General features: G+C 37.3%; 1 protein-coding gene across 1 annotated transcript; it reads left to right on the top strand.

The window, feature by feature from the left end:
- The first annotated feature begins 18711 nt into the window (after positions 1-18711).
- pou3f2b (POU class 3 homeobox 2b) lies at positions 18712-21618 on the top strand. Its single transcript, XM_052618275.1, has one exon. The coding sequence runs from the start codon at positions 18727-18729 to the stop codon at positions 19861-19863; it is 1137 nt and encodes a 378-aa protein (XP_052474235.1). The 5' UTR covers positions 18712-18726; the 3' UTR covers positions 19864-21618.
- Positions 21619-22735: the final 1117 nt, after the last annotated feature.

Raw genomic sequence — 22735 nt, 5'->3', positions numbered from 1 at the left:
CTCTCCCTGTACATTCATATGGTCAATAATTCATGGCAACATTTTCCATTACTTAAACTCATCATATTAATTTAATTTCATCCTTCATTCCAACTACATTTTTTTTATATATACTATATTCAACTCAAATTCAGTTTGAGTGAGAAACTTTATATATTTATTGTATGGTGCACAAAGACCACCAAAAAAAAAATTATTAAATACAATTAATTTTGTGCCATTAATTGTAATCCAGTTAGATTCTTGTTTGCACAAGGAGTCTGAGAGCAGCCAGGGCTCCACACAGAGATCTGATCTCCCCATCATCCATACTGTCTGGAGTGACATGAAGAAAGAGAAAAAACTGAGACAGCTAAATCTAGAAAATGTCTCCAAGAAGCTTGAAGAAGCCTTCCTCTTTGTTGCTTCTGTAGCAAAGCTACAATATTGTAAAAAAGTTTTAGGCACTAGTGTAAATGTTTTCAAAGATAATGTCATAAATACATTGTATTTATCAATTAACTTCTATAAATTAATTCATATTACATTTTGGTGTGACCAACATTTGTGTTCGCAGTTTCTAAGGTAGCTTTGCAGGTAGGATTCTTGAAGTGTCTTGGAGTCATTGGCACAGCTCTTCTTGATTCAGTCTCAAAAGTTTCTTTTTTTTCTGTTTCTTAATGTAATCCCAGATGAACTGGATGATGGTGATATGCATCAGCACTGTGTAAAATAAATTTTTTTTACTGTGTTGAGTGCTTGCAAACAAGTGCCCAAAGCCTTTTGGAAATACTGCACAAAAACATTTTCATTTTAAATAGATTCCACACATACCATAGAATTTGCAGGTCACCTATTTATTCTTTCTATTTTTATTTTATCTGAACAGCTTGGTCTCCATACTTTTTTACATCCTCCATCAATAGTAATGGAGAAGCTTCTCTTCTCTTAACAAGCATTGTTCCTTCTGTAGTTTTTCCTTTCCTCTCCATCAATCAGAAGCACAAGCACATTAACACTCATGGAGTTATCTGTTATTGATAAATGCAGACCCTGGACATTTAATAGCCCATGCTGGTGGCTTAGGTGATGGATGTAAGATATAGGGCAATACTTTCAATCACTAGCCGGGTTTACATCCAATGTTGCGAATTTAACTTATGCACAAAATTGAAATATTGCATAAAACATATATAATAAGCACCGTTTCCATCCAACTATCCAACTAAGAGATCAAAACCATTACTTCCTGGTAGAGCTGGCGCTAGGCTATATATCACTTAGAAAAGTATTAGAAACCCCTGAATATAATAATTTTCATAGGCCTATTTAATTAATTTCTTAAGCCTCAGAGCAAGCAGATGAAACAAAATAAATGCGGTCATTGCTTTCGGAGGTGGATGCTGCTGCTTGGGAAATGCATTCGTGTAACAGTACTGGGAGGCAATTATACAGAAATACGTTGATGACAGACTTTGCTCAGACATTTTAAAATGACCATAACATTTCAGATGCTGAGGAACGAGATTGGTCCACTGGTTAGATTTTGCCGTCTCATAGCGTAGTCACATGACTTTTTTGATGTGCATGGAGGAATTTATTTAACATTTCCATCTCCTTTTATTCGCATTAACCCTTTTTTGGCAAAAGTCAAAAACCGCCTCAAGCGCATGTAAAAACTGTCACATATGCAAAAAAGTGCATATGTGACAGCATAGTCTGAATATTACCTTTCAACCTGATAAATAAACCTTTTGACCTTACTGCTGTGATATAGACCTTACCGTAGTTATATAGTTGGTTGTTAACAAGCCCCTCTGAGCCAATCAAAAGCTCTGATTGATGAAAAGTGTTGGTCACCGTAACAGTTCTGTTGATGTAAGTCGACATGAATCTGGAATCCTTTCAGTAAGCTCCTACTAAAAGCCACAACAAACATTCTCTTTTCACACTATACTGCAAATGAGCCAATTCATTTCCAGCCGATAAGAGCTCACGAGAGGCCTGATTTCAGCTTAATCACTTCATATTCTTGGCGGACGTTTGTGGGTATTTTGTTCAAACGTTACCTCCCTGTGATGTGTGAGAGCTCTTAGTCATTCTTCAAGTGTGTGTGTGTGTGTGTGTGTGTGTGTGTGTGTGTGTGTGTGTGTGTGTGTAAATGAGAGTGCACAGGGAGCTGGGCTGTTTAACAGGAGTCGTGTCTTTGTGTTGACCTGCGTGGAGCGCTTTAGTTAACAGTGAATAATGGTGCTTGATTACAGCCCATGAGACGGCACATTGCTTAAAATCAATTCTCAATGCAATTACCCACTGCAAACGCCTCCCCTCTCTGCCGGACAGAATAGGAAGTGATTGTGTCAAAGGACAACATCATCTCTGCAAATGACTTGTTGCCGCTTCATATAGTGCCATTAGATGTGGCAGAATATCAGTCAGGAGGCCTTTCAGCAAACTCATTCTCATATGTACATATTCACACCTTAGAGAGTACAGACATGCTAACATGTTGATTTATTTGTCGACATATTGAGAGAGGTGCTTATGGAGCTGTATACATACGCAGGAAAAGCTACAGTCAAGTCCAATAACAAACACAAACACATAATTGAATTATTGATACCTGTTTCCCCAGTCCTAAAGTTTTATAGGTGTATTTTTGGTTTGTTATGTGCAGGCCTGATGTTTCAGCAGGCTATGAAGTTGCTGGTTGGTGCACAGAAAAAAATGTAGAAGTAGAAGACAGTAAAAGATAGTGGCATAATTTGTGTTTTTTTCCATGGATTATAGGATAGACTGGGACTAGGAGATTGTATCTCACTAACTTGTAGTCTTGAGTCAAATTTATTTTTTCTCTTTTGTAAAAAAATTATCCTTTGGCTTCAGTTTATAACATTTACTTATTACAAATGTGTTGGTTAAAACAATATATTGAATTGTTTAAATTCAGTTCAATTTCGGATTCCACTGTGACAACTTTCCTGCACACCATATTTTTTTTTTTTGTGTTTTTTTTATTTACTATTCTGCAGGGATGCATTAGTTTATCAAAAGTAACATTAAAACATTTCCACATAAATATTCAGTAGCACAACTGATTTCAGTATAAAATGTGTTGGATGCTGAAGTTTCTTTTTTCCTTCACAGGAATAAGTTATATTCTAAAATATTATACAATAGAAAACAGGTATTATAAATTGTAATAATATTTCACAGTATTAATGTTTTTATTCACTGACGTAAAAAGTGTGAAAACTAACCCCAGTCTTCCTCAAGTGATAAAGAAAAAATATGTATTTTTGTTTCAGGTGGTGGAAAGCGTTTCACTATTAACTTGGAGGCTTATAGCTGACAGAAAAACACGTGTGCAGGAGCATGTGCAGGTCAGTGTGTGTGTGTGTGTGTGTGTGTGTGTGTTCTTTCTCTTCTGGAGGTCGGTGTTTGACTGTTTTTGTGTCCAATTCATTAGTTATTTTATCAGGCTTTGACTGATGAATGTATCTCTATGGAAACCACTAGTAAACTGTGGTGATTTGCCTTTACATCCTGTAACTCACTCGTTTGTTGGTTAAACACACACACACACACACACGAACACACACACACCAGATAGCACAGTCTAGCATCTGTGCATTTGACCCTTCAGTAAGCTCCCCCTTAAAAAACATGCTACTGACCAATAGCAAATGTTGCTTTCTGTCATATTAGAATTGAACAATTTTGTCCAAGCAAAGCAGCATATAACACTATTTTCCAAAGGCACACATCATTACAGCCCCTGAACAAATTAAACTAATTAAGTTTTTACCACTATATGAGCAGCCTATTCAAGGATACCTCCTATACACTATGTAAAACTTGTCTGATTGGGCAACAAAGCTTAATGAGGGGCAGTTCTTTATATTACTTATTTTATTTTATGTATTATTATAATGCTTTCTGCAAGCATCCACAAAAGCTGTTGTGAGCTGGAGTCATGTGAGAATTTAGGCACTATGTCTCTCTGTATGTCCTGATCCCCTCTCTCACTGGATAAAGCTTATTATGATATATAAAGTCACTGTTGCATAGAGAGAGAAAGTGTGCATGAGTGTATGCATCTGAAAGTTTATGTGTATGTATATATTTAAAACACTTACATCGTTCACCTTCAGACCACCAACCACCAACCATTTATAGGTTTCCATTCTCATTTCTCCCCTATATATATATATATGTATATAGAGGTGCATCTCAATAAATTAGAATGTTGTGAAAAAGTTAATTTTAATATAATATAATGCTCATATATGCTACAAATATAATTTACAAATATAAATTATGTTGTTTCAAACAAATATTACTTTTTTTTGTTCTTAACACAAAACTATAGTGCAGAATATAGCAGATGAAATTTATTAAATTAATTAAAAATTAAAAATAAATTAGGGGTAAAAAAGCTAATGAAAATGTCAAAAGCACAAAACAAAAATGAATTACACTTAAATGTATATAATAATGATAATAACATATTATTAATACCAGTCAACCCCTTATTTCTTCCCCATCAACCCTTCACTGTAACACCCCACTCTCTAAACAGAACCATATCTATAAGACAGGGCTCTGGGCCAGTGTTCCAGCATCCTGCTGTCTTTACATGGAATGCTGGGTAGACTCCAAGAGTTCCCAGCCTGCGAGACTCAATGATGTGAAACCTAAAGCATGAGGCCCACACGGGCTAGTCTGTGACTGACAGCAACCGTATTTACACACAAACAACATCACCATCACATGAGAAGCATCGCCCAGACAGAGGGAGGGAACACCCGTATGATCTCCAAAAGGAGAATTCCCTCCCTCACTCACATGCGTGATTCACACACTCACACTCTCTCTCTCTCTCACACACACACACACACACACACACACATCCGGGAAAGCACACACTGGCCCAAAGTGGATTTGTAAAGGTGCATATTTTTGCATGTATTTGCATACCTAATGTGTTTAGGGATATTAGCTGTGGTTTATTTATTTATTTAATAGAAATTGTACATTTGATGGTGTCGGAGTTTGAAAGTATGAAAAAGCCCAAATTCAGTCATTGTTTTTCAAGCCTTTTGTATGGAAGCCTGTTTCTGCCACAAAATAAAAAAAGGTAACTGTGACTTTTTATCCCACAATTCTGCCTTTTTTTTCTTGCAATTGACCCTTCACAAAGACCACCTGAGTAACAGTTGCTATGCCCGGCAAGCCATGCGCTCTCATGCCACACATCATGCTCTCGCGCAGTGACAAATACAGTACATCGCAGAGCAAAGAGGACACTGACAACGGTTACTTTTGGTAAGAAACAAAGTGTCAGCTTTCAGATTTTGTCCTTTTTTTGTCCTCCCTCCAAATGTCTATAATCTCACAATTCTGAAATTTCTTCTCAGAATTTGGAGTTATCTCCCAATTCTAAATGTATATCTCACAACTTTGTGGGGGGAAAAAAGAATTGAGGAAAATAGTCAGAATTGTGAGATTAAAAAAAGTCACAATTATCTTTTTTTTTTCTATTCTGTGGCATAAACGGACTTCCCTACAAAGGTCTGTCATACAGTTGGGAAAATATTTATTTGATCCCCTGCTGATTTTGTAAGTTTGCCCACTTACAAAGAAGTAAAGGGTCTGTAATTTTTAGGGTAGGTTTATTTTAAAGTATAGAGACAGAATATCAACCAAAAAAAAAACACGTTATATGAAGGTTAGAAATCGATTTGTGTTGAAATTGAGTGAAATAATTATTTGATCCCCACACAAAACATGCCTTAGTACTTGGTGCAGAAACCCTTGCTGGCAAGAACAAAGGTAAGACGTTTTTTGTCGTTGGTCACCAGGTTTGCACACATCTCAGGAGGAATTTTGATCCACTCCTCTTTACAGATCCCCTCTAAATTCCTAAGGTTTCTTGGCTGTTGTTTGGCAACTCAAAGATTCAGCTCCCTCCACAGATTTTCTATAGGATTGAGGTCAGGACACTGGCTAGCCTACTCCATGACTTCTGAGGACTTCTTTAGCCAATCCTTTGTTGCCTTGCTGTATTTTTCAGGTCATTGTCATGCTGAAAGACCCATTCATGACCCATCTTCAGTGTTCTGGCTGAGGGAAGGAGGTTCTCGTCCAAGATTTTACAGTATATGGCCCCATCCATTTGATCCTCAATGTGGTGAAGTCGTCCTGTACCATTAGAAATACAGCCCACATGCATTATGGGAGCCAGAATTCTTGCTGGTCAGTAGGGGATCAAATACTTATTTCACTCACTGAAATGCAAATCAATTTCTAACATTTATTGAATATGTTTTGTCTGGACTTGTTGGTTAATATTCTGTCTCTATATGTTAAAATTAACCTACCATAAAAATGACAAACCCTTCATTTCTTTGTAGGTGGGCAAACTTACAAAATCAGCAGGGGATCAAATAAATATTTTCCCCACTGTATGTTTTTATTGAGATAAGGACAAATAACAAATGTAGCCCTGCAGAGAGTGAATGATGCAATAGAGGGAGAAAGGGAAAGCTGGGGTTTAGCCAGCACTACAGTCGTCCACACTACTGCTCCCCTGCAGCTCTACATATGTACACCCAGCAAGAGCCCTGCTGGAACACCCCACCGGCCCACCTCTACCGCCTCCTTTCTCGTCTGCTGCTCACTGTATGACCAACTCGCCTTATACATCCTCTTTTTCTCTGTCTCTACCTTGCATTCAATTCCTCTCTCATGATATCTCTTTCATTTCTGCCTGAACTCCACACAGCTTTCCTCATCTATCTCCTCCAATCTGTCCTTTCCCTAATCTCGCTCGTTCCTCCTATAGTGCTATCCATCTACAGCAATCTCTCTGTCACTCCATGAAGATGCCTGTGTTCTCATTTATGAAAACACCTTTGCTTTCATCTGTTTCAGACCCAGTGGCTACTGTGTTCCGTCGTTCTCTGAGTACCTTTAGTACCTTTATTTATATACGTATCATAATTTATTTTTAATTTTTTTTTACTTTGTCAGGGTTCATACAGACAAGTCCCAGTTTTTAAAATGCATGCTGAAATTTTTAACAAAAACTAGTGCTAAAGGAAGTGAACAGCATCCACTGCTATATGAGTGGCTTCTCTCTTGGTTAGGTTAGAAAGGGTATTGATCCAGCAGTGGTGTCCAGTGGTTTATTTACCCACAACAAATCGATGCTGTGCTCAGCTGTGGGATCCTCTGACCTGATCCTTCTTAGAACATGCAGTGTTACTCACGTATTACAACCATCTTAAAATGTTCTGTTCTGCAGATATATGAGGCATTGTAGTACCCTATATATCTCTAATATACAACACTAAGTCATTATATATAAAATATAATGCTTCCCTTCATTTAGAAGATGCTTTTATCCAAAGTGACTCACAGTAGCTACACACTTATGTCAGGAATAGTCCCACTGGAGCAACCCGGGGTTAAGTGCCGTTCCCAATGGCACAATGGTGATAGCACAGGCCGCTCTTTACAGGAATCAAACCTGCTACTTTTTGGTTACTAGTGCTTGTCATTAACACTACACCACCCACAGTTTTACCCATCTGGTGGCAGTGATTTAGCCAAGAAAAACATGTTCCTGGATCAACATGTTTTGTTGGTCCTGGAGCAACATTTATGTTCAAACATAGTACTAACCATAACTCATTGTCAACTAGCATTATAAGAAGGATGTTTAATTCAGGATGCTGATCCAGGGAACATATTCTACTTGGATTTAATGTATGCATTTGGTAGATGCTTCTGTCAAAAAGATTTTAATTTGAAAGCATACATGTCATAACCTAAAACAAAACCTGGGATTCGAACCTATTACCTTTGTTTTGCTATTACTCTGTAGTTCATGGTTTTGATTCCCAGGGGATGCTTGTACTGATAAAATGTGTACCTTGAATGCAATGTAAGTCGCTTTGGATAAAAACATCTGCCAAATGCATAAATGTAAATGTTAATGTCCCGTAATAGCCCTAAAACAACATCAAGGTCATGGGTTCGAATCCCAAATAAAGCATGAGCTCATAGAATGTAAAATTTAAGTTGCTGTAGTCATTAAAAATAAGTTGGTGTAGTTGGAAAATAACAGATGTGGCATTTTTTGGTGTTCTCTAAAGATGGCAGATAACAAGTGTAGAATAACAGCCTGCGAGTGCATGAGACCACATTGAGTAGTGAATACAAACAAGAAGAAACCTTCAAGAAAGTTTTAAGACTGAAGAGGCTTCGGGTTTGTTTTCGAGAATGTCTGAGAGCTTGTTTGGGACCAGCAGAGTCACACAGACCTCCAACCTGCCGGTGTGTACTGCTAATAATTACACTTTTCAGCACCTCTTCATCTCTGCTCGCTTTGTTGTCTCCTCCTGCCTTGTAATCACTTTCTCACTGTGTGTGCCTCATAAGCACTGGCCACTCTCAGCATGTGTCAGCACTATATGGTGCACTGTGTGAGAGTGTGTGTGTCACAGTAGCCAGTGGCTGTAAGCTCAACCGGCCTGCTGCTCACAGAGGGAGTTATATGTGTAATTACCGCGTGACCCCTGCTGACCCCGACTGTCTCGTGTCAGCGGTGTGTGTCGCCGTGCCACGCCTGCTATCATCTTGTTAACCACAATGCCGAGGAAGGGACAGTATTTAGGGGTGAGACACAGACACTCAGCAGAGCATTAGCAGAGTTCACACCGCTTATCCATCTGCCAACCATCTTACTACACAAATACACACAAAGACCTTTTAAAATAAATAATTTGGTTTACTATAGCTTATTTTCTTATAGTTTCAGTTTCAAAAAGTGAAATCTGATTTGGAAGAACTACAGTATGTTCAAAGTTGTTACTAAAAATAGCACCTACATATCAAGCCTAACAGCACTAAAATCATTAAAATAGCTATACATTTAAATGTACTATTATAAATCGTTATTTCAAAGCATTAAAATGGCACAGTAAATTTCAAACAAATGCTGTAGTTCTGCTCTATGAAAACTTTTTGTCTGGTAAAACAAAAAGCCAACTTTTGCTTTTAACAGTTTTTAAATAGACTTTCACCTGCATTCATTCACTATCATATCTTTCATTACATTTTATAATGAAAGAGGTCAGGAAATATCACAAGTCAGACTTGAAGTGTCAGAGTATGTGTCAAGGCTTTGATATACTATATCTTATATTTTCAGTCATTGTGCACATAATTGAATTCATGATGTCATTGTGTTGGGCTAATGTGCAATAGGTGGAATTTACAAACTTTTTTTTAGAATTCTGGTTTTGTATTTATGAGTAATTTAACATCTTTTGAAGAAACTTTCCTGCTTTGTTCTACACTGAACACTGCAGTTTAAAAGTTTGGGTTTGGCAAGTTTAAGTTTTTTTATGTTATTGAAAATAAAAAGTCTCATGCTTACCAAGGCTGCATTTCTTACAAGCATTATTGTGACATTTTATTACAGTTTAATAATTGTAATAATGTGTTCTATTTAAATTTATTTTAAAATGTATTTTAGTTCTAGGATGGCAAGCAAAATTTTCAGCATTTACTTAAGTCTTCAGTGTCACATCATCACAATCATTCACAAATCATCTAAAAATGCTTATTTGGTGCACAAGAAACATTGGTGCTCTTTATTATATCTTTTAATTGTCTTTTTGTGGACATCTTAGTTAATTTTTTTTTCTTTTCAGGATTTACTGATTTATAGAAAGTTACAAAAAACTGGATTTATTGTAATCCTTGGCGTCCTCTGTGAATAATAAAAAAAAAAATTCACTGTGTGTTTCTTCCAAAAAGATCTTACTGAGCCCAAACTTTTCAACAGTAGACCACATGGTAGTTGTAGTGGTTATTTAGCAACTAAGTTTGTGTTTTGGGGCAGAACTTACATATATCTTCCAGTAATGATAACCACAGGCATCATTTTACTTATAAATCCAAAACTATCATTCTTAAAACCCCATATTTTTCCTGAGGGATTTCCCAAGGGCTTGAAAGTACAACTTCTTATATATTGTCTTTATTTATTGGCTAATTAAATGCAGATAGAGCTATTTAGTGCCAGTTTCTGATTAAAATATAACTTCATATATATATCTCCTCCTCACGCAGCCTCAGACTTTAATTGCTGCAAGCAGCTCGGTGTATCAAAACACACCATCTCGTTCCTGCCAAAGCTATCAATGGTCCTGTCTGTCTTGCTGCGTTTCAGCCCATTGTGTTGTGAATTTGTAATTCCAGGCAATGGTGAATTGCAGTGATTATGTAGCCGTAATTTAACCAGGATGATGTGTTTAATTGAATTGTTGCTCCCTGATGTTTCTCTCTAGTGAGGATGCTGTTCTGTTGACAGATGTGTTTTGTCTGTGAGTGCTTGTTGTTGTTTTCTCCCTTTCAGTCCTTGCTGTGTTGCGTCTGTCTATGTGCAACTATGCTTTCTTCCTGAATTTGTGACCTTGGATGTTTTCTTTAAATGTTAATGTCTAGACTTCTGATATATTTCTCTGTAGCGAGCATCCGAGGACATTTTGCACTTGAGTACACAGTGTTGCCTTCCATACCATTTTCTTTGGGTTGGCGGCTATTTCTTCTGCAAAGTGCAGTGCTGAGAACCTATTTGACTGGAGTCGTCACCCTCCCCCACATCATCTTCTCTCCATGTAAACACACTCGCTTTCCTCTTCCTCTCCTTCTCCTTTTCAGTCTCTAGACTTGTCCTCGGCATCCCCATCTTTGATATCCACTTTTCTCCACCTTCCCTCTTTCTTGCCATCTCCTTCTTTCTCTCCCTCTCATTTCCCTCCATCTCTGCGGAGTGGCAATTACCCCAGCATCTCTAAACGCCGGCGATCTGAGCATCCTTGCGCTATGCATTGTCTGCAGCAATTTACCAGCCGCATCTCCAGATGAATGCCTTCATTCACAATTACACCCCCTCCATTAGCTGCTGCCGCTGCAATGTTTGGATGGGGGGGGGTTTGTTGTCTTGTTTTTTTTCTTTTCACGTCTGTTCAAAAAGAAAAAAAAGGCAATTAAATGTGGACAAAGCAAGTGAGGATGGAATTGTGCCCTGCTTTCGTCCTCTGAATCAAAGTTTTTAGGCCTCATTTTGCAATCTCTACAATCCTTTGCTTTTCTTGGTCTCCTTTTTGGGGTTTGCACTTTTTGGGGATTGTTCTCTATTTTCATTTTGTGTTGCTTTTTCAGAGGATGCTTGGCGACTTTAACTCTCTCTCTTTCTCTCTCTCAGGGTCACGAGAAACCATTTCCTGCCATAACTGACTTGCCTGTGACACAAGAGGGTTTGCGCGGACAACATCTCATCAGCCCCAAATTTACATTGAAGGTACAGTACTACTGGGTTGCACTGAGGGATTTAGTATTCCAATAAATCATTGAAACAATCTAATTTCCTATAGATTTCAATTTCCCCTGAACAGATTGGCATTGATCGATTTCAGGTATAGAAACATGTTAAGTCTCACTCAGGACTCTCGTAGGAATGGTAGCTACTTGTTTTTACTGTAGATCTGGACTGTCATCTTTTCAAAAATAGATAGGCTAGACTAAATTCTGGTTTCTTGCTTGTTGGGTAATGAATACAGCATATATAGAGGATCCTACTGGTCTGCAATACCTTAAATGATATGTGTTCAAAATTATTTTCATAATGATAGCAATAAATAACTAAAATACACATAATGACACTCCCTTTGTTCTTTCATTTGGAGTGATGGTTTTCAGTTTGTGTAGTATTAGTCATGGCTAGGTTTTTTTTTTTTCTTATACACTACGGTTTGGGGTCAGTAAATTATATATAAAAAAAAAATTATACCTTTTTTTCAGCAAGGATGTATTAAATTGTTCAAAAGTGACAGAAATGACTAAAGATTCTATTTCAAGTAAAAAATCATGGTTTTCACAAAAATATTCAGCAGCACAACTGTTTTTAGCATTAATAATAATAGGAAGAAATTTTAAAATAAAAGAATGTTTTGTTTTTCTTCTGAAGGATCGTGACATTTTAAAATCTTACCAGTCCTTACTTTTGAACATTAGTGTAACTATTTATTTTTTGGTCGACTGTTCTTTTTATTCATATATGTAACTTCTATTGACTGGAGATGAAATGTGACAGAAAACCAAAAGGAGAAATGGGGGAAATAGGATAGGAAAATTACCCCAGGTAGATTTGAACTCTGGTCATCTTGCAAATATGAAAGACCGCACAATATTTAGGAACATGCGGAGCCATGTCTTTGAATTTTTTAATAATTGTTTTCTTCAGTATAACTGGCATGCAAGATTTATTTTGATTGGCATTGAATTATGAGGATCAAGGAAATCCCACGATGGTTCACAGTACAGTAATATTGGCAGCAGTTTTATCAATATATAAATCAGCAAAACCTATGTGCAATTCCTTGTAATTCATGGCGGTCTGGGTAACATTAGACATAGTCCATCTCAGGCACTTTCTGAGATGTTTTCTTCTCTGTGAAGTAAACATAAATATCGGTTTATGTTGTGGAAGGCTGTATATCATGTTTTGAATGTGTTGGGAGGCTGTTTGCCATCTCTCCTCTGGTTCTTCCCCCCAGAGGCAGGAGCCTTATGGATCGTAGGAACGAGAAGGAGAAATAAATTGGAGAGTAGGATAAATCGATGCTTGACGGAGAGGCAAATAGACCTTCCAACCTCAGTCCAAACGCTGAGCTTTGGTTATTTTCCTTAGGGCTGTATTGGATTCGTTGACCGCAGCTGAGGAGAGGGCTCAGACAATACTTGGCCTACAAATGATGTCCTTTATGTTTATCCATTAATGTGTAAAGAACCTCTACCATTTTGGGGTGGACATTGGTCCATTCTTGTGGAAGGGGTGTGTGGAGTTTCAAAAAGCAATGTCAAATAGGCCATAATTTCACTGTGCTGCATTTGGTTTGTTACTAATGCTTAAATCTTATTTTCCATATTCAAATACCTTTCAATTTTGTCTTCAGGGATCAAAAGAAATGCATTCAAATCATGACTTGAACACCATTTATAGGACTGACACTCAAAACACTACAGTAAACATCAAGGAACAGTCGAGATCACCTTGTCTCAAGTCTCAGCCACAGTGGAAATATATCCAAAAGGTCAAACTTTAGTGAGCAAATATGTGCATGTGTGGATTTGTTTGCTTATGCGTGTGTGCATGAGATGCAGAGTGAGTTGAAGAGTCTGAACTTACAAATGTATAATTTATTGATGTAAAACCTTACAAATTAACAAATAAAATGTGTTATATAAAGCAATTGTTCTCTTCACAAGACTAACGATTAAAGATTGGGTTGAGAATAAAGTTTGGGAATGACATGTGGCTGAGTAAATGATAACAGAATTTTCATTTGTTGGTGAATTAGCCCTTTAAGACCTACATAGATTAAATCTCTTTTATGTAAACATCAAAAAATAACTCTTTACTGTATGTCACTAATATATCTTATGTATTTTTCTCTACTGTGTGCATTTATATAATGATTATTAAATGATTATACTAAGTGTTACTATTAGAAGCATTCCAGGCCATGATGACTATTTTATGGTCATCTTATGCAATCCATGCTACATTTAGGATCATAAGGTGATTTACACGTTTCCAGATGTAATTTCCAAGAGAACTTTCATCTGTAATCTTTGTCCAAATTTGCAGTGTTGTTCCACTGCGGGGTTCTGCTGCAATATTGATGTTTCAATTAGAACAGCGTTACATACTGCAGCCTCGTAACACGGTGCGTCTCCAACCATCTGCTGCACTTCCACATATGAAGAACGAGACACGTGGGGCTAATCGAGCTGCACATGAGCGATGGGACTAGCAGCTCATTCACATCTCTATACAGATCTGAAGGCCCGGTATCTCAGGTAGGCAGCCTGCCTACAATGCCTTCAATTATGAATGTTGACTCATTATAACTGTCCCAAAGTTTGTGCTGCTAATCTACTCTCATTTTGTCAAGATAACTAGATGCACCTATAGAAAGGACGTAGCTACTTTTTGTGAAGTAACTTTTTGCCACTTGAGAAAGATTTTTTTTTTTTAGGATTTTATATTTCAGTGTCTTTAAGTTAAACTGCAAATTTCACTAAAGGCAGCCCTAAAGGTGCACACATTAAGTTGTTATTCACATTTAGCTGTCTGTTATTCATCCTAATAGGACCAGTGGTTTTGACTTTTAATTCTGACTACTATTGGTCTGGAGGCATGAAGTTTGCTTAGGTGTCACTGTTGTTATTATAACTGTTTACTTAGCTATTTTGGAAGACTACTTGATTAAATGTGATGTGTTCACTCATTATATAGCCTATAAGTGATGTTCATTTATGTTAACTAAAATACAAATAGCAAATATTTAAATTAGCAAAACAATAAAATCTGTTTAATTACTTAAACCACAGTCACAAAAAAGTTAAGGGGGGAAAAATTAGGCTAATGAAATATTGCAAGCGTGATATTTTGCAATCCTTACCATTTCGTTTTGTCCCCAACCTGTTGTTCACTAGAAAACATGTTGAAGTAATTAAAGGTTTAGGTGCTTGAAATATATCAATGAAGGCAGTTGGTCTGTTATTTGGCAACTGTATTTATTCTGGAGTATGAGTAAATAAAGCACAGTAGATGTTTTTTCTTCATCTCGCAGGTAGTGTCATTTGATCCTGGCTCTTTTCTGTGGAGGAAAAAAATCCCACATTTTTCTGACCGATCTTGTTCAAGTGGAATGATTCAGAGTCTCTGAAGATGTTCGAGTCACTTTTGTTGCGTGGATGGATCGCGTAACAGGTCTCCACTTTGCCTCACATGGGTGGTCTCTTGCGCCCCCCACAATGAATGCAGATAATCGGTAGCCAATTGTAGTGAGGGACAGATTTAACGACGTCTTTGTGTGGATTAATTGCATGGTATTACTAGATTCTCGGTGCAAGACCTGTTCAACAAGAGCTGTATGGATACTACTCCCCCACTGACAGAGATGGCTCTCCCCATCCACCAATCCTACACACGCGCACGGTTCTTTTTCATAATTAGCTAATTCACTTTTTTTTTCTGGAATACTGGAAAGTGCAACCCGGCTTTCAGTGTGCGACTTATGCACTGACTTTAAGGTGACCAGCAATTTAGGTGTTTTAATTTATTTATTTTTATTATTACTGTAAATTAAGGTATAGATAGGCTAGTTTCCAGGCCACAATCTGCCGATGATTTCTCAGGCAAGCAGTTAACTAAACGCCACTTATCGAAAATACTTAGTAAACAAAACACTGAAGTTTTGAATTGTAATATGATTAATGATATGAGGTTTATTCTGGACCGCCCGACATACGCGTGACTGGTATGCTGTTGCTATGGATACCTAGTAAAGCAATAGCGATTTATTTATTTTTTTATTTTTTTTGGTGCCTAAATAAAAATGATATGCTTGTAATGCAAGATTTTGCGTGAATCTTTTTTTCTGCCTGTGATCAGATCGTCATTGATTGGCGTAAAGTATGAGAAGAGTTTGATTATTTTGTGATTTAAAGCATGTCTTTGTAAAATGTAATTAATTATTTTCAATCAGTAGCATGAACATGACAGGAATCTTGTGTGAAAATCCACAGAGGGAAATATGTTGATGTATGGGGAGACAGTTACCTAATTAGAGCATTAAAAATGGAATCTTTACAGCATGCGGGTCATATAATTACTGTTAATTTAACGCTCAGATTCTCTGTCATTAATTTTTATTCCCTTAAATGTAGTTTGGCAGCGGTTCCCGGAGCTCAGAAATAGATTTCACTGTATTTGAGAGAGCGCTGGCCCTTCCAAATGAATTACCATAGACCCCACAGTCCAAATAACAAGACTCGCATCATTTATGGGTTGTTAAGCCATGTAATTGAACTATCCATAGTTTGCATATTATACCATTAAAGTAATGTGCTTTGGTTTTCTCCCAACACGACTATTTAAGCTTCTGTGGCGTTGTGGTAATTCTCTGAATTACAACCTTAATTGCCATAAATGTTCTTTTGATTTGGGTGATTTCACTGTTACGCCACAATGATCTTCATTATTACGAGATTAATCCGTAACGTGTCTTTAAAGTTTTCTGTTTTCTTCGTTACAGTTTTGGAACGCCCTTTAACCCCCAATTATACCATATTACCTGTTAACTGTTTAGTGGCTGCCTAAGGATGATTTTTTTTTTTTTATATATACAGAAGCCTACTTTTTTTTTTATCTATACCTCTTTTGCTTCTTCTTCTATATATATATATATATATATATATATATAAACATTTTAAACTTAGTCATAGAGACCACACTGTAGCCTACAGCAAGAATTTAAGGCTTACAGGCCCTCAATTCTGTAAACAAATAAAGTGAACCAATTCAAACAAAATTAACCTTTGTATGTCCAAAATAATCATACACACAAAAAACTTTTTTCCTGGCATTTCATTAAATTAATGCATTTAGCAGATGCTCTTATCCAAAGCGACTTACAGTGCATTCAGGCTATCAATTTTTACCTATCACGTGTTCCCGAGGAATCAAACCCCCAACCTTACGCTTGAGAGCGCAATGCTCTACCAATTGAGCTACAGGATGAATCAGGACACATACTATTGATGTTCGTCTCTCAATAGCAATTAAAATATTTTTATTATTATTATTATTGATATAGGCTAAACTACTGTTGTTGAAGGAGTAAATTGTTAACTTTATTGGTATTTCTACCTTGTTTTATTATGTAGGCTAGGCTGTTGTTCAGTGATGCGTAATTGGATGGTTCTTTACGTCCTGCTACAAAGTTCATTAGTTGTGCAAATTACACTTTATTTACTACCTTTAAACAGTTCCTTAAAATCAGATGATCTCTCTCTCTCTCTGGCTTTCGTGTTTCTTTTTGTCTTTTGTCCATTATCCATTCTGATTTACGTAGGGCCTTCCAGAGGAGGCGATACTGTGACGTGTGAGGCGTTGTTTAATTTACTGCTCTCTATAGCAACCAGCAGCGCTGCTGAAAAAATGTCCCCCTCCTCGGACAATGTCGTGTGCTTTTCTTTACAGAGGCTCACAGAGAAGCCAGCTGGTCAGCTTTAGACACCTGCAGTCCCAAACGGCCCACTGTTTTCCCTCTGAAATATTCCTTTGACTTGTACACCGTGCAAACCCAGAGAAAAAAAAAAAATAGATAGGCTATTTTTTAAAGATGTATAAGGCCGTTTTTAATTCAAAGACAAGTTTTGCCACGTTTGGAGTAATAGTTGTTTTTTAATTTATATCTGTAATTAAATGAGATAAAGTAAAATATTGCACTTAACGCCTAATAAAGTTATGTTTCAGAGAGCCACTATTCAAGCATGTGCTTCTGTCTGTGAATTATAACTTCTCTTTTAATCAAATCGGCATTTCTGTTTTATCTGAGATCAGATAAGGTGCACGCAATTTAAACCTAAAAAGGGTTTTACCTTCTTTCGGTCAAAAAAACGGAAGCCTGTTTTGTTTTATTTTTTATTTCATTTTAATTAGCCTATTTATTAACTGACGCTGTCTTTTACTCACTTTTTAATATGCGTCCTACACTTATATCTGCTTTTATTTGTTTATGCTTTACTGAGATGTTAAAGTACAATTTATATATACAACCAACATATTTTCTGCTCTTTATTTCTGAAAGAGAAAAATGACAACATAATATAACATCATGTTTCTCTTTCTTAGTATCACTTTAAAACTGATGTAAAGTGCATTAATATGCAAGCCTATTTACATTACAATAAATGTTAAAATTTTAAATGAAATATCTGCTCAAAATAAATGTTTGTGCTTCGTTTTCTGTAGGGGGGGAGGGGTCTTTTTTTGTAAAGTTATTTTTTTTAATTCTAACACGAATCTGCTTTAGATTATTGTAAAGTTGTAGAGTTGTTGCCTGTGATGGCCAGCAAACGTAGCTATTCATGAAAACCCTGGTTTGCTTGTTTGTGACAGTTCTTCAAAATCAAACACCTGATGAGACAAACGATATTTTAAACAAATTATTTATTATCTGGTCTAAAGATGGGGGGGAATAGTTTCTTTAATACACTTTCATTTAATTATCCGATAAGTCCGCAAAGTTGTCCAAATACTCCTTTATAGTTAGGCCAATTAACATCACGCTAGATAAATTAGATAGCTTCCCTTGTTTGACAAATGAAACCCAGAACCTGTAATCAATAAATATATGAAATGACATCATATAAAACTGTTTTCATTTATTGCATGAATTCCATTAAATAAGACACATAGCATACATACATACACACAAAATCGCAAATTCCACAACAGACAAGTCTGAAATTAATTTATCTCCAAGTTATAAAATCATAACCTTTGATGTTCTTCACTCCGGTCTTGATGGCCCGTCGGTCCCTCACATTTCAGAGGTGCTCCGGGACACTGAGTTCTTTTGAGGGAAAGAGGCAGCGTTTGTTAAGACTTTCCAGCATCCAATGAAATGAAATCTGCCTCCAAAAAACGCATCCATCATCCCTTTCCACCCAATGAGTGTCGTCGCGGGGCGGAGCTCAGGTGCGCGCCGCTGCGTCCAGTTGGCAAAGAGCCTGGGAGACGCCTGTGGCAAAAGAGTAACTGTCAAATGCAAGGTTCCTTTAATAGGAGCGATCAGTCCGGCTCCGAGAGTCATGGCGACTACAGCATCCAATCATTACAATATCCTCACCTCCAGCCCATCTATTGTACACTCGGAGCCTGGGAGCATGCAGCAAGCCACGGCTTACAGGGACGCGCAAACCCTGTTGCAGAGTGACTACTCGCTGCAGAGCAACAGTCACCCGCTCAGCCACGCGCACCAGTGGATAACAGCCTTGTCACACGGAGAAGGAGTTCCGTGGTCGTCCAGTCCCCTCGGCGAGCAGGACATCAAGCCAGCGGTGCAGAGCCCCCGGGACGAGATGCACAATTCCAGCAATTTACAGCATCAGTCGCGGCCACCCCATCTGGTACATCAGACACTCGGGAACCATCACGATTCAAGGGCATGGAGAACAACGACGGCAGCTCACATCCCCAGCATGGCCACCTCGAACGGACAGAGCCTTATTTATTCGCAGCCCAGTTTTAGCTTGAACGGTCTCATCCCGGGTAGCGGCCAGGGCATCCACCACCACAGCATGCGCGACGCGCACGAGGACCACCACAGCCCGCATCTCAGCGACCACGGCCATCCACCGTCCCAGCACCAACACCAGTCGCACCAGAATCACCACGACCACTCGGACGAGGACACGCCGACCTCGGACGACTTGGAGCAGTTTGCGAAACAGTTCAAGCAGCGGAGGATCAAGCTGGGCTTCACGCAGGCGGACGTCGGACTAGCTTTGGGAACGCTCTATGGAAATGTGTTTTCGCAGACCACGATATGCAGGTTTGAGGCCCTGCAACTCAGCTTCAAAAACATGTGCAAGCTCAAGCCTTTGTTGAACAAGTGGTTGGAGGAGGCAGACTCCACATCTGGCAGCCCCACGAGCTTGGACAAGATTGCTGCGCAGGGCAGGAAACGGAAAAAGAGGACTTCCATCGAGGTAAGCGTCAAAGGGGCTTTGGAGAGCCATTTCCTTAAGTGCCCAAAGCCAGCCGCCTCGGAAATTACTTCGCTGGCAGACAGTTTGCAATTGGAAAAAGAGGTAGTGAGGGTTTGGTTTTGTAACAGAAGACAGAAAGAGAAACGGATGACTCCTCCCGGCGGACCTCTACCGGGTACCGAGGACGTATACGGAGACACGCCGCCGCATCACGGGGTTCAGACGCCAGTTCAGTGAGAAAAGACAAAAACAATACAAAATCAAGGACATATCTTATCATATTGACTGCCTCAGTCTTCATTTATAATTATGTTCACATTGGAGCCATCCAAAGTGAAAGCAGCAGCGGTTTAGACTACTGAGGCGGGAGAGCAGATTTTATCCGTCTTCAATGTTACTCAAAATCCGTATTGCTGCAACAGAGGGGACCGTGCGTTCCCCGCGCGAGCAAAGAGAACGGTTGTTCTGTGAATACCCAGCACTGTGAAAAGACGCAGTTTTAAGGTGTAACCCTACTATTTATCAAACACTTTGAGACGAGCGAAAATGTCCAACTCAAACGCGAGCATGGGTGTCCCATAGCCAGTTGTTTACATCTAGACCCATTCACTGCATTCTTATTTTGTGAGATTAGACTGAAAAGTGACTAGTGCTGCAGCATTTGACAAGTACACGCCATTTTTACTTTTGTTGTGGGCGACTGAGGGTGAACATCGATTCGACTGAAAAAACAACAACAACATCAGTGTGACATGCATCCACACAGTATTCTCCCATTTTCTTGGGATCTAAAGGCATTTAAAATTATTATTATTATTGGTATTTAAATACAGCATGGTTATGTTTCAGTTCTAGAGACACAGTGAGATGCAAGGTCACACTAAACAGATGTTGTAGTCTTGGCGCCAAGAAATTAGTCTCACCCAATTGATTTTGGCCACTTGCTTTTGTTTTATCAATACGTATTGGTCTAAATTGAAAAGAAATAAAAAGAAACTTTCAGCATTGAGCTGCAGACACGTCACCGAAGGGCTAGCGATAGAGACCTGGCATTTCCTTCGATCTAGTCATATTACCATAAAATACAATTGTTTCACAGGACTCCACACAGTGCTGTAAATATTGTATAATTTTCAAAGAACATAGCTACGTTATTCTCTCACATGAGCACTTTTTCGTATTATTTAGATTTTGGAAAATATTTTAGAGGTTTTGTTTATTTTATGTTTGTCTAATTTGTTTAACATTAGAGTCTCGGTATATTTTGCCTTTATATTTATAGTCAGCCGAATATTGCGTGCTATCTCCTTCTGAAGTCAGTTGCTTTTTAACCCACATTCAGCTGCTTTTTTTTTTTTTTTTTTTATAAATTTTGAGCTGACTTTACTATATGGTTATGTATAGTAAACAGTGTTAGCACTATTTTCTACCCAACGAATTCAATATTATATATCTCAACATTTGAACGTCTTTTTAAATTATTTTGAAATAGAGATTATTTACACAGTATCGTGGTGAATGAGAAAAGCAAGTGATATGACCTGCAGTGTTCATTTCATTTAAAGTCAAACGATACTTCATTGTTTCATATGACAGCGTTTTTGTGTATTTTGTATTTCCATCATTTATCAGGCATATAAATTAAAAACACGAGCACTATTATTATTATTATTAAGCTATTATTATTAAATATTCTCCACGTTCACTCAACATCAGAGCTATACAGTAAAATGATATTTGGACTTTGGATGTAACTGGGTTTGTTCTTTTTTTTTTTTTTATGCTTTATAGTTCCTAATTTAGTTTGTTCCGGTTCGCATTTATAGGGACACGAAGCAGTGTTGATTTACTGAAAATGTAAACACTGGAAGATTGGAAAAATGGGAAGATTTCTCCCATGGGCTTGCTATACGTCACTATGTGTAAATACAATACAACAATCAGAAATTATTATTATTATTATTATTATTATTATTATTATTTTTCTTATTGTATTATTTTGCTTATATTTTAATTCATATGTTGTAAATCTATTCCATAGAAATTCCAGGGACATCTGTTATTATTGTTCTATTTTTTTGTTTTTCAAATGCAACATTTTACATAGATTAACTGATCAAACTGTCATGTAATTCTACAAATACTGTGGGAGCTATTTATTTGTGGTTTATTTACTCTTGTCAGAAAGACTCCATCAAACGTTGAACTGGATGATTTTGTGGGTATAATAAAATGCGCAGAGGTTGTGATAGAAATTTGATTTCGTAGTATATGATGTTTTTATTTAGCCTATTATTGTTTTCAAACCTAACATTTTATGTCGTCGGTAGTAAACAATATGCGGACAACGCTTTTATTTATTGACGTCTCGGTCAAGTTTTTAAACGAAATTTTAAAATGTGAAACAGAATTAGCAAAACTGCACTGTACGTTCAAATGGTTTGATATGTCAGCCCAATCTCAAATGAACTTTAGAGCGTTAAATTAGTAAGCAACAACAATTTCATGTAATATAGGCTATATATATATATATATATATATATATATATATATATATATATATATATATATATACCTATATATATAACATCTAAACTAGTTCGATTTCAATTTCGTAGATTTTGTAAAGTACCAGTTATAGATAGGTGTCGCTTAGTTTGTGGCATCAAAACGTGGGCCTCAGTACAGGCCTTCTATTGTGCCATTCATTTATTTCCAGTGTTTTGCAATAAAGTTAATAAGTTTGGAGTCATTTAAATCTTAATATAATTTTGACAACAATAAACCACAAAAATCTATTTTACTGATAATGTGAAACATCATGTCGTCTTCGTAATAGCTTTCATAATTGTGTCGATTAATGTAAGTGAACTGAATTGAATTTTTGAAGTTGTTTTAACATGTTTTTCGTGGTGCTTGCTTGGAAGGTTTGTAATAAGTGAATCGTGCAAATCCCAGTACATTTCCCATTAAAAAAAATAGATAAATTATTGATACATTACAACTAGACTAGTTAAAATAGTTTACAAGTGATAACATTTTCTCCATATTTGGGAAAACGGGATGTTTTGTCAAGAACTGAGCTACTGTATTAATAGCGTGTGAAACG

Source organism: Carassius gibelio, chromosome A16, assembly GCF_023724105.1.
Source record: "Carassius gibelio isolate Cgi1373 ecotype wild population from Czech Republic chromosome A16, carGib1.2-hapl.c, whole genome shotgun sequence".
Taxonomy (NCBI): Eukaryota; Metazoa; Chordata; class Actinopteri; order Cypriniformes; family Cyprinidae; genus Carassius; species Carassius gibelio.
This window is presented reverse-complemented; position numbering and strand designations above follow the sequence as displayed.

Coding starts and splice junctions, on each gene's coding strand:
- pou3f2b (XM_052618275.1), top strand. CDS start 18,727: ATGGCGACTACAGCATCCAATCATTACAATATCCTCACCTCCAGCCCA.